This window comes from Chiloscyllium plagiosum, unplaced genomic scaffold (assembly GCF_037043375.1).
Source record: "Chiloscyllium plagiosum isolate Xiang-an unplaced genomic scaffold, Cpla_swu_hap1 HiC_scaffold_25, whole genome shotgun sequence".
NCBI classification, from domain to species: domain Eukaryota; kingdom Metazoa; phylum Chordata; class Chondrichthyes; order Orectolobiformes; family Hemiscylliidae; genus Chiloscyllium; species Chiloscyllium plagiosum.
The window spans coordinates 49,640,869-49,655,342 of record NW_028270163.1 but is presented as its reverse complement, the minus strand read 5'-3'; the positions used below and the strand labels follow the sequence as shown (position 1 = coordinate 49,655,342).

The following is a 14,474-nucleotide window of genomic DNA, read 5'->3' as shown; positions in this document are numbered from 1 at the left end:
AAGCTGTTAATTTTACTCCGTATTCCTTGCAAAAGTACATGATGTGCTTTATTGTGGCATGTCTAGGTTTCCTAGAATAATACCACTGAGACTGGGATTGTTCTTCAAGTAGTAGTTTAATAGTAGCTTTAATAGAAGAGTTAAGAACTATAAACTTTTTGTGTAGAGAAAACTGTTTCCACTGGCAATAGGCTCAAATGACATAAATTTAAGATAACTGATAAAAAAAAAAAGTAAGAGAGAATGAGTGTTTTTTTACATTTTGTGAAAGGGTGGTAGAAAAGATTCAATTTTTAAAAGTGAATTGGACATATGCTTGAAAAGGAAACATTTTCAGGAGAGAAAAGATGGCAGAAAAAGACCGTACAGGCTTTTTCTGTGCTGTAAGATTTTGCAAAGTCCTCCTAGGCGCTGACCTCTTGTCTAAACAAATTAAACCAACAAAATCTGTTGTGACCTTGGTCTCCTAGGTGTAGACGTTAAGTGTGATGGTCTACACATTTCAGTGCTAATTGTACATTGTGTTAAAAGTAATTGAAGATATAGATAAATGAGTACAGCATCTTCATACTGTTTGCATTGAATCTGTACATTGAAATGCTCATTTCTCAAAAATGCTACACAAAAATGCTCCCACAGTCCAAAGATGTGCGGGTCAGGTGAATTGGCCATGCTAAATTGCCCATAGTGTTAGGTTAAAGGGGTAAATGTAGGGGTATGGGTTGGTTGCGCTTCGGCGGGTCGGTGTGGACATGTTGGGCCGAAGGGCCTGTTTCCACACTGTAAGTAATCTAATCTAATCTAATTCTATTATCTCACTCTATTTCCACAGGTTTTTGTTCAGGTAACATTGTAAAGCATAGAGATATCTGGTGGCAAAAACTGATATTTGTTTATCTAGTACACCATTAATGCACATGCTAAACTTGCAAACCATTAAACAACATATGAATCAATGTACCATTTGCTGGCTCTTCCTTTCCCCTTTGGGAAGAATATGGAAGAGTCTATGCAACCTTGGCATCTTATTTGACCCTGAGCTGCATCAAATTCCACCCAAAATCCAGAGCATCTTAAAGGTAGAAGAGTTCCACACTCATGACATTGTCCATCTCCACTCATACTCATTCTACCTGCTGGAGGATACCTTGTATCACCTCTAGACTTTGACAATCCCAGTGATGTCCTGGACAGCCTCCTGTTTTCCACTCATCATAAATACCTGTTCCCATAAAACCTTGCCTTTCATAACCTGTCATACTCGCCCCTAACTTCAGTGACCTTATTTGACTGTCAGTGCTACCCCCCCCCACCAACTTCCCTGTCTGTCCTTATGTGTGTAACCTCTTCCAGTCCCATAAATGCCCTCTATCTTTGAATTCACCATTTCCCTGACTTTGACCCCTTATGCATTCCACCCAATTCTTTTGTCCCTTTATTAGTACCCATGCCTTTAGGCATCCAAGCTCACCTGGAAACCATTCTCTAAACCTTTTCTCCCATCCACCACCTTCTTTTAAAAGCCTCCTTAAAACTTAAACAAAACCAAGAATTGCTTGACAAACTCGGCAGATCTGATAGCATCTGTGGAGAGAAAGAAGCATCCACGTTCTGAATCCACTGACCCTTCTTCAGAACTCTGAACGGGTCAGTGGATTCGAAATATTAAATCTGCTTTCTTTTCACAGATATTGCCAGACCTGCTGAGTTTCTCCAGCAATTCCTGTTTTTGTTTTAGTTTTTCAACATCTGCAGTACTTTGTTTTGTTTAACTCTTTGAAACTTAGCACTTTGACAAAGTGCTTCGTCACATTCTTCCCCAACCACCCACTTCCCAATGTCCCATTCTTTGCCATTATGGATGTTCACACATCTATAATGTGCCTTGGAAAGGCTTCCTATGTAGCAAGTTATTGTTAAAAGTAATAGCATTTTCTTCTGTCTGGCCTCTCAGTGACCTTATCATAAATCTGCAGAACTGAATTTCTTGATTTCCAGGTTTGGAACCAGAGATTCAAAAGCTAATAGCTAAGCATAAACAAGAGCTCAAGAAACTGAAAGCATTGCATGAGGCTGAACTTCTGCAATCTGATGAGCGTGCGGCCCAGAGATACATCAAACAGACTGAAGAATTGAGGGAACAACTGGAGAGGGAGAAAGAAGATCTGTGCCAGAGGGAGCGGGATCTTGCTAGACAAAGGTTTGGAGAAAAAAAATTCAAATAATCTCTACCTCTTGAGTCCGATAACACTGAACTGTTCATCTCAAAGTCAGAGAATAAACGACAGTGTTCTGCTAAAAAATAATAAGTTGTGTTTTGACTTCAGATATCAGTTCAGTTAAGGGCTGGTGGTCTACCTCTGACAAATTACACATAAAACCTGTTTATAGCTGATTTGTGAGCAATTTTTACTGAGGTCATAGTATAATCTAAAGGCATATATATATATATATATATATAATCCATTCTGAGGAATGGAAAAGGCGCCATTTTAATTTGAAGAGTGTGTCATCATCAGAACAAATTTTCATAAATGATCACATTCTGCAAAGGCTTTTATAAAGTAAGTATTTAGAAAACTGTTAGTCAGCATTATAAAACTTCAGTTTTGTAAGACTCTACCTTTACCTTTATTGTTAAGGATGTTTTCTCATTCCCCTCAGCAACGCTAAAGATACTTTCAGCATATTAAAGAATATGATCATTGCTTACCTATGTTAATTCTCCAAAGTGATTGTTACTGTGTTCCAATAGATATGAGAAACAGCTTGAACAAGAGGAGCAAGCTATCCAACAACAGCGAAGAAGACTGTATGCTGAGGTGGCTGAGGAGAAGGAACGTCTCAACCAGCAAGCGGCTAGGTCAGAATATCACCACACTGTCAAATTCAAGTACTGATCTTTTTGCCTCTCTGTTAGCTTTCTCCTTGACCTGTTCCTTTTTCCTGAAATCATGACAGCCTTTGGGTTTGCAAATACCTTCCCCAACTGATTATGTTTCATGTGGGAGCCTAGACAGTGAGGTTCAGCATAAAATGCTAACTAGCACAAACAAACAAAGTGCAAGGTCACCTGATATCCACTTTTCCTTCCAGAAGGAGAAACTGAGCGTACCAATGTTAATTGCAATGTCCTTGTCTATCCTACTTGAGGTCATAAAACTCTGCATGGGCCAATGTTTAATATATTGATTGATGTAGCTCAGTTACCCAGTCAGCTCAATAAGTCTTTGATTAGTGTTTATGGCTTTAACTGTCCTTGTAACTATTTTATTGGCTCATTTTTGTTGAAAACAGGACCGTACAAAACTGCATCAAGGTCACCAGTTTTTTTTATATTTGTTAATAAAATGTCAAATCTCTAATTGGCCTTGAGAAGTCATAATGTGCCCTCTTCTTGAACTGCAGCAGTCCATCAAGTGTAGGTACACCCACAGTGCTGTTAGAAAGGGAGTTCTAGAATTTTGATACAGCAGCAGAGAAGGAATGGCAACATATTTCCAAGTCAGGATGGTGTGTGGCTTGGAGGGGCACTTGTATAGTTGTTGAATTGCAATTGAACATACAGAAATAAAATTAAAACAAATTGCTGGAGAAATTCAGTGAGTCTGGCAATATCTGTGGACAGAAGCAGAGTTAACATTTCAAGTCCAGTGATCTTCTCCAGAAATAAAATTTGCTTCTGTGGAGCACCTATGTATTGCATAGCTTTATGTTTTTGTGAAAAATACAATGGGCGGAACCTAATTGGGGCCTGAACGATGTGGGCTATGGTGAGATTTGTGGCAGAATCATGTGAGGAGTTGAGCGAGTTTTATCTTGTTGGAAGGAGCTTTAAACATTTTTTATGCATCTTCTCGGTGGCTGGGTGAGTTTCTCACTGGGCAGCAGTGAGAACAGTGAGCTTATCAGTGAGCCAGTTAAGAGGATTATTGCTTGTTAAATGCCTTATTAACATCACAACTCACCTATTAATATTCAGTTTTCTGTCTTACTAAATAAACTTAGTACTGAATAAATTAGAAATTCTCAACAGGGAAGTCAGTGTGGGTACCAGGCACCTTCAGCTTATTGATGTCTCCAAGCAGCCTCTATGTTGCTCAACAGCAAACTACCTCTTGGAGAACATGCCATGGCAGCTGCCTCACAGACCCCTCGTCCTCCGACATTGACATTGACATTTGTCAATACCTCTCAAACTTTGTGGCTCCTCTCCAATCCACTTTTAGGGCACTTAGGAAGTATAGACTTGCCTTGCAAGGTGCGTTGGCAACTAGCATCGAAAGAATGCTTTATGTTGCTGGGCCAGGACACCCAGATCATAATTGGACCAGGCTGTATCTCCGAGCTGCTTGCTTGCCCTCTTAGCACTTGCTTAATTAGCATCTATCTTCAAGACAGCTGCATTCATACTTTGTCTTGTCATACCTGCCATGCTGTGCCATGCCTCTTAATGTATTTGCATTTCAGTGAGGCGAAAGGCTATCAGTACTGGTGTATTAATAAGCTCTTTTGCCCAGACGTACCAGCTGCTTGTCATAGAAGCATAGAAAGCAGGAGTAGGCCATTCAGCCCCAATGCCTGCTCCATCGCTCAACATGATCATGGCTGTTCATCCAAATCAGTACCCTGTTCCTCTGCCCATGTCTTTTGATCACTTTAGCTCTAAGTACTAGAGACAACTCCTTGAGAAGATTTAATGTCTTGACCTGAATCACTTGCCTGACTTGGGGAGACATCTTGTTGTACAATACACCGAGACATCAATCCAATGAATATAGCAAATGACAGCTTTTATTTTGATTCACTCATGAGACATGGGCATCCCTCCTTAAGGAGGGAATTCCAGGATTTTGACCCAGTGACAGTGAAGGAACAGCAATATATTTCTAAATCAGGATGGTGAGTGGCTTGGAGAGGAACTTGAAGGTGGTGGTGTTCTCATGTATCTGCTATCCTTGGTTATGGATTTAGAAGGTGCTGTCTAAGGATCTCGGGAGAATTTCTACAGTGCATCCTGTCAATAGTAAACTCTGCTGCTACTGAGTGTTGGTGGTGGAGGGAGTGGATGCTTGTGGATACGGAGCCATTCAAGCAGGCTGCTTTTTCCTGGATTATGTCAAGTTTCTTGAGTGTGTTCCAGGTCCCATTAATGACTTACATGGGCTACAGAGTTTATGAGACTGGGTTACACCCGTTGGAAGATAAAGTGAGGGCGACCAAAGGCGCCTGGCTTCCATGTCTGTACCAGAGCTTAGCTCTTTCCTTGGGCTGGTGAATTATTACAGAATGTTCATACATCAACCTGGTCTCCATCCTGGCACCTTTGCACCAGCTCCAAAAAGGGTCAGCCTTGGGAATGGTTGCATAGCCAAGCCGTAGCTTTCAGAGAAATGAAGAAACAGCTATCATTCTCTAAGGCACACTATAATCCCAAGCAAGATCTGGGATTGACATGGCGATGCCTCCCCACATGGCATCGGGTTGTATTAGCTCATAGGTGACCCAATGGAGAGGGACGCCCAATAGCGTATACATCCAGGTCTTTGACTAATACAGTGGGTAAATATGCCCAGATAGTAAAGGAAGGTTTGGCAGTCATATTTGGAGTCAGGAAGTTCCACCAATATTTTTATGGACATTAATTTGTAATAATAACAGACCACACACCCCTACTAGGTTTACTTGAAGAGACCTCTAAATCTGAGATGGACACAGCAGATCTTGTTGCATTGATGCCTTTGTTGCTGGAAGAAGAGAGTGAATTTCTACCAAGATGCTCCAGGCACATGGGGCAAGTTCCTGGGCATTACACACCACCCATATCTGACACAGAGTCAAAGGAACCTGACCCAATGCTCAAATTCCCTAGGAAGTGCTATTTTTAATAAAAAGGACTGACCTATGTCCTCAGAGACAGAGGAAAAAGGGTGTGTGACGGTAGGGTTTGGGGCCTGGCTTTGCTGCTCCTCTCCCTTGTAAAATTGCTGTTTCTCTATATACAGCTGTTAATGTTAACTGTCTTGTAAACTGTGTATTGTTTAATGAAATAAAAAAAGAGGAGTTCTCGGACATCCTCGCACTTTGAGAGCTGGCTCTGGGGGAAGTTGATTCAGTGTCAAGATCTTTCTGTGTAAAAAATAAAGGGTGACTTGGTGACGGGAAACTTATCTGAATGGAGTATTTCATGGCGAATGTTAGCTCAAGCCTGGATATTATCCCGATCTTCCAGATCCAATAATCAGCGATCGTCCCCTTTTTGATCAGTATGACTCCAAGCAGAGATTTTTCCCTCTGATCTCCATTGATTCCAGTTTTGGTCGGGCTCCTTGATGAGATATTTGGTTCAATGTGGCCTTAATGTCAAGGTCTGTCACTCTCACCTCACCTCTAGAATTCAGGTGTTATGTCCATGTTTGAAATAAGGCTCTATTGAGGTCAGGAGCTGGGTGACCCTAATGGAACTTTAAACTGTGCATTACTGAGCAGGTTATTGCTGAGCAGATATCACTATTGATGACACCTCCATCACTTCCAAGAGATGTTTCATCATATGTCCTGTAAATATGACGATAGACTGTAGAGAATGTAATGTAAAGTTGAATTATTGACGTTATTCGGATGGAAAGGGTGTCAGAGCACAGTAGGTACTCCTTTTGAATGTAATGAGTTGATCATTTGGCCTACGCAGCACATTCACCAAGTTGATGCACATGCACCAGGGCCATGGTGGAACAGAGGATGCTGAAGAAGAGGTTCCCCTGTTTGGACTGGGGAGACTCCTCAGTGTAGCCCGGAGAGCATGTGGTACATCATCCTAGTGGGCTGTACTCTTCAGTTTAAGCAGGTAGCGAAGTGATGTGCTGAATGCTGAGGAACTAGGGCAATAGGAACAGTCTTCCAAGGATAAAAATGAGGTGATTTGGGAGGAAGAAACCTTGTGCATGTCAGAGCTCATTGTGTCAGGTGCAACAAGTCAGACAAAATCTCATTGATGCCCAGTTCCAATATATGAGAGCTGGCTGCAGCAGATCCTCATGGAAATCAAAATAGTTTTTGGTCTTCGTGCCAGATTTGATTTGCATTGTGGGGACAAAACACAGTCTCGACTCATTTGCTTTTGCTGGTAGTAAATAATAGTCTATTACATTGGATGATCTGGGATTGTATTCATCAGAGTTCAGAAGGTTGAGGGAAGATCTAATAGAAATTTACAAGATTATGCATGGCTTAGAAAGTGTGGACAGTGGGAAATTGTTTCCATCAGGCGGGGATACTAAGATTCGTGAGCACAGCCTTAGAATTAGAGGGGGTCAATTTAAAAAGGAATTGAGGAGACATTTCTTCAGCCAGAGAGTGGTGGCCTGTGGAATTCACTGCCACTGAGCGCAGTGGAGGCCGAGACATTAAATCTCTTCGAGGCAGAGATTGATAAATTCTTAATCTCGCAAGGAATTAAGGGATACGGAGAGAGTGCAGGTAAGTGGTGTTGAAATGCCCATCAGCCATGATTGAATGGCGGAGTGGACTCGATTGGCCGAATGGCCTTACTTCCACTCCTATTTCTTATGGTCTTATCCTTTGGCAGTTATATATAAATAAGTGCTTTTAGGCAATTTTGTGAGAAGTTATTGAGTACCTGTACAAGCAGAGGGGAGGGGATGGCAAATTAGTAAGATTGAGTTTTTCCTCCTGATCTCCATTGAGTTTTTAAAACTCAAGTTTGGAATTGCCTGATTGCTTGTCTGTATGTGATATTGCCCTCCTGTAAAAATGGTATCTCTTACATTGGAGGCAGAGGAATTCAGTGTATCTGCTCCCAGGAGGAGCAATTCCACTACAGGACATCCCAGATGGCCTCCTAAAGAACCACAGCTTCCCCACCCATGTGATCAACAATGTCATCCAACACATCTCCGCCACTTCCTGCCCTTGAACCCAACCGTGCCAACTGCAACAAGGATAGAACCTCACTAGTCCCCATCTTCCACCCCACCAATCTCCGGATACAGCACATCATCTTCCGCCATTTCCACCACGTACAATCAGACCCCACCACCAGAGATATATTTCCTTCCCCACCCCTAATGGCATTCCATACAAACCATTCCCTCCATGACTCCCTCGTCAAGTTCGTACCCCTCCCCCCACCAATCCACCCTCCACTCCTGGCACCTTCTCTTGCTGCTGCAAGAGATGCAAAACTTACGTCTACACCTACCCCCTCACCTCCGACCAAGGCCCCTAAGGATTCTTCCATATCCAGCAGAGATTTTCCTGCACATCCAAACACCTCATCTACTGTGTCTGTTGCTCTTGATGTGGTCTCCTTTGCATTGGGGAGACAGGATACCAACTTGCGGAACGTTTCAGGGAACACCTCTGGGACACACACACACACATCAAACAACCCCATTGCCCTGTGGCCAACCACGTAAATTCCCCCTCCCACTCTGCCAAGTACTGGGCCACCTCCACTGCCCAATCTAAGCCACCTGATGCCTAGAGGAAGAGCACCTCATCTTCTGCCTTGGAACTCTCCAACCACATGGCATCTGTGTTGACTTCACCAGTTTCCCCATCCCCCCTCCCCACACCTCATCCCAGATCCAACCCTCCAACTTGGCACCGCCCTCTTGAACTATCCTACCTGTCCATCTTCTTTCCCACCTAACCGCTCCACCCTCTCCTCCGACCTATCACCATCACCCCCACCTGCATCTACCTATCACTTTCCCAGCTACCTCACCCCCACCCCCACCCCCATCCTCCTATTTATCTCTCAGCAGCCCCCTCTTCCCCCACTCCCCACATTCCTGATGAAGGGCTTATGCCCGAAATGTTGATTCTCCTGCTCCTCGGATGCTGCCTGACCTGCTATGCTTTTTCAGTGCCTCACGTTTCGCTCTGATCTCCAACATCTTCAGTCCTCACTTTCTCCTACTGACCAATGACAAGCCGCAGGTCTACTATGGACATTGCAGACAAAGTGATAATGACTTAGAGGGGACATTCAGACAGGACGTAGCTAAGGACAGGTAAACTGTGGTCTAGTGATCAAACAGTGACAAGTGTGAGAGAATGGGGTTGTTTTTGCGCTGGAGTATTAGTCCCTGTGTCCAGCGAAGCTTTATGCCTACTGAGCCATTATTATGTTAGTGAGAGGAAACACCTAGTCGCCCATGTTCCTCTGGGAGCACAGTAGCCTTTTAAATGTGATGTGGATGCAGCCAATGCCGGTCTTTTGGCGGATATCCATTAAGTAGTAAGTTGTTGTGGGAAAGGTGCATATAAGATGGGGCTGGAATTGGATGAGAAGGATACCAGAGGTAGGTGTAGGTAGTTAATGGAGCAAGTTTGGTAAGATCTGGTTGAGAATTCTCACCAAGCCTCTCAAGATAAAGCTGGCATAAATGCCATAGCAAATGATTATCTGCTTGTTTAGTTGACTTAAGTATCCTGGTACAGCAATTGGTAGGAAATAGTTTTGCCCTTTTGAAACACATATTTTACATTGGTAACTTTTATAACTTGCAGGCAGCGAGCTGAGTTGGATGAGCTGCGACGACAGCTGGAGGATAACTCTTCCCTTGTAACCAAAGCCATAAAAGAGGAATTTGAAAAGGCAAAAGAAGAGCAAGAAAGACGTCACCAGGTAGCATTGTGTCAAATATTAGAATGATGCGTTCATATGATGTGTTACATTATCTTTGTTGTTTCTCTTCTTACTAATTTTCTGACTCCTCATTTCTGCTTGTACAGGTACCTAACAGCTTCTTGCAAAATTGCCTAAAGAAGTTATTTATATATAACTATCAGCAGTTGTAATAGACGATTATGGTAGAGTTACACTGTCCCTGTTTCATGTTCCATACATACAGGAGCATAAACAGCCCAGTCCTTCCCTCAAACCAGCTCTGTATTTTAATACCATTGACATACCTTAGCTTCAGACTCTTTTATATGCTAATCTAGCAAAACATCTGTCCATTCCAGTTGAAGAGGACGCACACAAAATAAACAGCAGCACAAAAAGATTAGAAGCATAACTTGTATCAACTTCATCCTTCACTTCTTTTAAGACATCATTTTTTTTTTAGATTACATTAGATTACATTACAATGTGGAAACAGGCCCTTCGGCCCAACAAGTCCACACCGACCCGCCGAAGCGCAACCCACCCATACCCCTACATTTACCCCTTACCTAACACTACGGGCAATTTAGCATGGCCAATTCACCTGACCTGCACATCTTTGGATTATGGGAGGAAACCGGAGCACCCGGAGGAAACCCACGCAGACACAGGGAGAATGTGCAAACTCCACACAGTCAGTCGCTTGAATTGAACCCGGGTCTCTGGCGCTGTGAGGCAGCAGTGCTAACCACTGTGCCACCGTGCTGCCCAATTCAATTTTGTGAATTGAATTGAATTTATTGTCACGTGTACCAAGGCACAGTGAAAAGCTTTGTCTTGCAAGCAATACAGGCAGATCACAAGAGTTAAATAGCAGGCTTTTGTACCTTTTCCCCGACGGTTGAAGTTGTAGAAAAACATTGCCAGGGTGGGATGGATCTTTGAGAATGCTGGCGACCTTTCCTTGACAGCAGGCCTGGTTAGGTGGATTCTATAGGTGCGAGGTTGGCCTTTGTGATTGTCCAGCTGAGTTCACCACTCTCTGTAACTGTCTCCGATCTCGAATGGTATAGTTGCCATACCAGGTAGTGATACATCCAGATGGAATGCTCTTGATGGTGCACCTATAAAAGTTGGCAAGGGTATTTGCCATCATTGTCACATTTCCTCAGCTGCCTGAGGAAGAAGAGATGTTGTTGGGCCTTTGTAACCAGTGTGTCCATATGAAAAGTCCAAGAAAGCTTGTTGTGGATGACCACTCCCAGGAGCTTGACATTCTCCACTCATTCCACCTCTGTGCGGTTGATGTGTAGGGGGCATGAGTAACACCACGCCAAAAGACAATAATGAGTCCCTTGGTTTTGCTGGCATTGAGAGCGAGGTTGTTCTCAGTGCACCATTTTTCCAGGTCTTCCATCTCCCGTCAGTACTCTGTTTCGTCGCTATCTGAGATTCGACCAATTATGGTGGTGTCATCAGTGAACTTGTAAATGGCATTAGTCTGGTATTTGTCGATGCACTTATGGGTTTACTTTTTCATACTTAATTGATAACATCACTGTTGTAAAGCAGAAGTCAGCACCACAACTAATGTGTCAATCGAACTTGCTTTCAATGGGAGACAGTTTCAATAGTTATTTCCCTTTGTGTGAAGATGTGTTTCCTAACTTCTCTGTCAAATGACCTGGTTTTACTTTTAAAGTTCCATCTCCTAGGCATACACTCTCCCAAACAAGCTGACAAATCTTCTCTCTACTTACTCTAATTCCTTTAAATCTCCTAAAAATCTCAAACAAACCTCAACATCTTTAAGATGATGGTAGAGCAGGGCTCATCCGCTCCGACTACCTATTAACTTTTTACGTACCTCTTTTCCTGAGCTCGGGTGGTGATGAGTGGACCCTGCACTGTCCTCATGGCGGTGGTGAGTGGGCCCAGTGCAGACCTCGTGGCGGTGGTGAGTGGGCCCAGTGCAGACCTCGTGGCGGTGATGGGTGGGCCCAGTGCAGACCTCGTGGCGGTGGTGAGTGGACCCTGCACTGTCCTCATGGCGCTGGTGGGTGGGCCCAGTGCAGACCTTGTGGTGGTGGTGGTGGGTGGGTCCAGCACGGCTCTCGTGGTGGTGGTGGGTGGGCCCAGTGCAGACCTCGTGGCGGTGGTGAGTGGGCCTAGTGCGGACCTCGTGGCGGTGGAGGGTGGGCCCAGTGCAGACCTTGTGGTGGTGGTGAGTTGGCCCAGTGCAGACCTTATGGCGGTGGTGAGTGGGCCCAGTATGGACCTCGTGGCGGTGATGAGTGGGCCGAGTGTGGACCTCGTGGTGATGGTGAGCGGGCCTAGTGCGGACCTCGTGGCGGTGGAGGGTGGGCCCAGTGCAGACCTTGTGGTGGTGGTGAGTTGGCCCAGTATGGACCTCGTGGCGGTGGTGAGTTGGCCCAATGCGGACCTCGTGGCGGGGATGAGTGGGCCGAGTGTGGACCTCGTGGTGATGGTGAGCGGGCCCAGCGTGGTCCTTGTGGCGGTGGTGAGTGGGCCGAGTGTGGACCTCGTGGCGATGGTGAGGGAGCGCCTACGTACTTTTCTGGTACGGGCACTGGAATCTGAATTGGGGCTGATACTTTGGTGGAGGCAGTTTTGGCGAGGTGGACCCGATGGCAAAAGATGACACCTGAGGATCGGCGACTTGGTCATTGGTTGGGTCAGGTGCTGATAGCAGCAAAGTGGTACCAGAAGGGCATCATACTGCCATCGGCGAGATGGACCAAGCAGTGACAGACATTAGTGGGTCCAGCTCAAGTGGTGGCAAGGCAGCAGTAAAGGAGAATCGGCTCAGCGATGAAAGATGGTGCCTGAAGAGCAGTGACTTCAATGCAGACGGTGGTGAGGTGTTGGAGGTGGGATGGGCTGGCTCAGGACTGATGGACTCTCTTTAAGCAAAATATTTCTTTTTTTTTCTTATTCTTAAAACTATTCAAAATGGTGCCAGATTGTGGTGATAGTGGAAAGGTTTTTCATTGTATTTTACTGTTTTTCTCTCTGTAAAATGCGCTAACATCAAAAAAAATCATCCAAATTAATCCATTCATTCAAATCACCAATTGTCTTCTAATACAAGTATAGTTTATGCCAATCTCTCCTCGTAATGTAATCTCAGGACTCTGGTGCTTCCAAATTCACCACCTCCACCTCTTTTTAAAAAAATGGCCAGGAGACACATGGAAACACCACCACAAACTATCCTCCAAGTCACACAACATCATGCCTTGGTAATGTGTTGCCATTCCTTTACTATCATTGGCTCAAAATTCTGGAACACTTTTTGTAAAAACAGTGTGTGCTCGAACACATGGCATGCAGTGATTCATAAATCTTCTCAAGCAGCGTTCTTGTCCCACAAGCAGTTTTAAAAAAGGCCTGTGCTGTAATGCTTCCACAAATACTGCCAGCAGAGATCATTGGATCACAAGCAGGAATGAGAGACCTAATTTTTTCCTCCTTGATCCTGGTGTGGTGAGCTCATAACAGAATCATTTAGCACCAATGCTAAGATTAACACAAACCAGAAAGTGAATCTGTTTTGATGAAGAGTAAAACATTAACTTTGTTTCTGTCTCTTCAGGTTCTGCCAAACCTGCTGACTTTCTCATGCATTTTCTGTTTTGTTGTAGTGAATCTATGGCCCAACTTGTTTTGTGTAGCCTAGCAACTTACTGTGTAAACTTGTAAAGCTAAACCACAAGTTATCAATCTTTTGAACTATAATGTTTTTGTTTAATTTTAGAACATCAATCTGTATCTATTATGCATCCGAGAAATATAGTCTAGCTTTACTGAATTTATGAAAAAGTACATTTGCAGGAAAATTTGTCCTTATTTTGTAAATGGATAAATGGCAACCTGGAGGTTTCGCATACTTGCATTTCCAAAAGGCATTTGAACAAAATAGCAGGTCAAAGGTATAGGGAGTAACATATTAACATGAGAAAGATTGATAGCTAACAGGAAGAAGACATTAGGGATAAAATGAGTCATTTTTTTCATTTATAAGGTGTAACTAGTGGAATGCGACAAGGATCAGAGATTGAGCTTGCTGCAGTGTATGTCAATGACACAGGGTAGCTATATTTGGAAATGGCACCAGGATTGTCAAGGAGAGATAAACCACTTACAGAGGCATGGAAGTAGGTTAAGTGAGTTGGCAATAATTTGGCAAAGATGCATTATGACGAATGAAAGCATGATCTTGTCTGCTTTAAGAGGAAGAACAGAATAACAATATATTATTTAAATGGAGAGAGATTGCAGAACCTGGGGCTATAGACTGATCTGGGTATCCTGGTACATGAATCTCAGGAAGTCAGTATGCAGGTACAAGTGGTAAGGAATCGTGTGGAATATTGTTACTTATTGCAAGAGGTATGAAAAATAAAAGGAGGGACATTTTACTGCAGCCATGCAGAGCCTTGGTGAGACCAATCATGGTAACCAACAGTGGCTCAGTGGTTAGCATTGCTGCTTTACAGCACCAGATTCAATTCTATCCTCGGGCGACTGTCTGTGTGGAGTTTGCACATTCTCCCAATGTCTGCATGGGCTCCTCCCCCCCCCCCCCCCCCCCCCCCCCCCCCCCACCCCCCAAAAGTTCTCTGCTTTCCTCCCATAGCCCAAAGATGTGCAGGTTAGGTGAATTTGCCATGCTAAGTCACCATAGTGTCCTGGGATGTGCAGGCTAGATGGGTCAGCCGTGAGAGATGCAGGCTTACAGGAATAGGGAAGGAGGATGGGTCAGGGTGGGATGCTGTTTGGAAGGTTGCTGTGTACTCAATGGTCTGAATGGCCT

General features: G+C 44.0%; 1 protein-coding gene across 2 annotated transcripts in view; it reads left to right on the top strand.

Moving 5' to 3' along the window:
- Positions 1 to 14,474, top strand: part of cep131 (centrosomal protein 131) — a 129,982-nt gene that overhangs the window by 87,709 nt on the left and 27,799 nt on the right. For both annotated transcript variants that reach the window (XM_043714980.2, XM_043714979.2), the window contains 3 exons: positions 1,999 to 2,200; positions 2,756 to 2,863; positions 9,538 to 9,655. In XM_043714980.2, the coding sequence (XP_043570915.1) occupies positions 1,999 to 2,200; positions 2,756 to 2,863; positions 9,538 to 9,655 (428 nt within the window). The remainder of the gene's footprint in view (positions 1 to 1,998; positions 2,201 to 2,755; positions 2,864 to 9,537; positions 9,656 to 14,474) is intronic.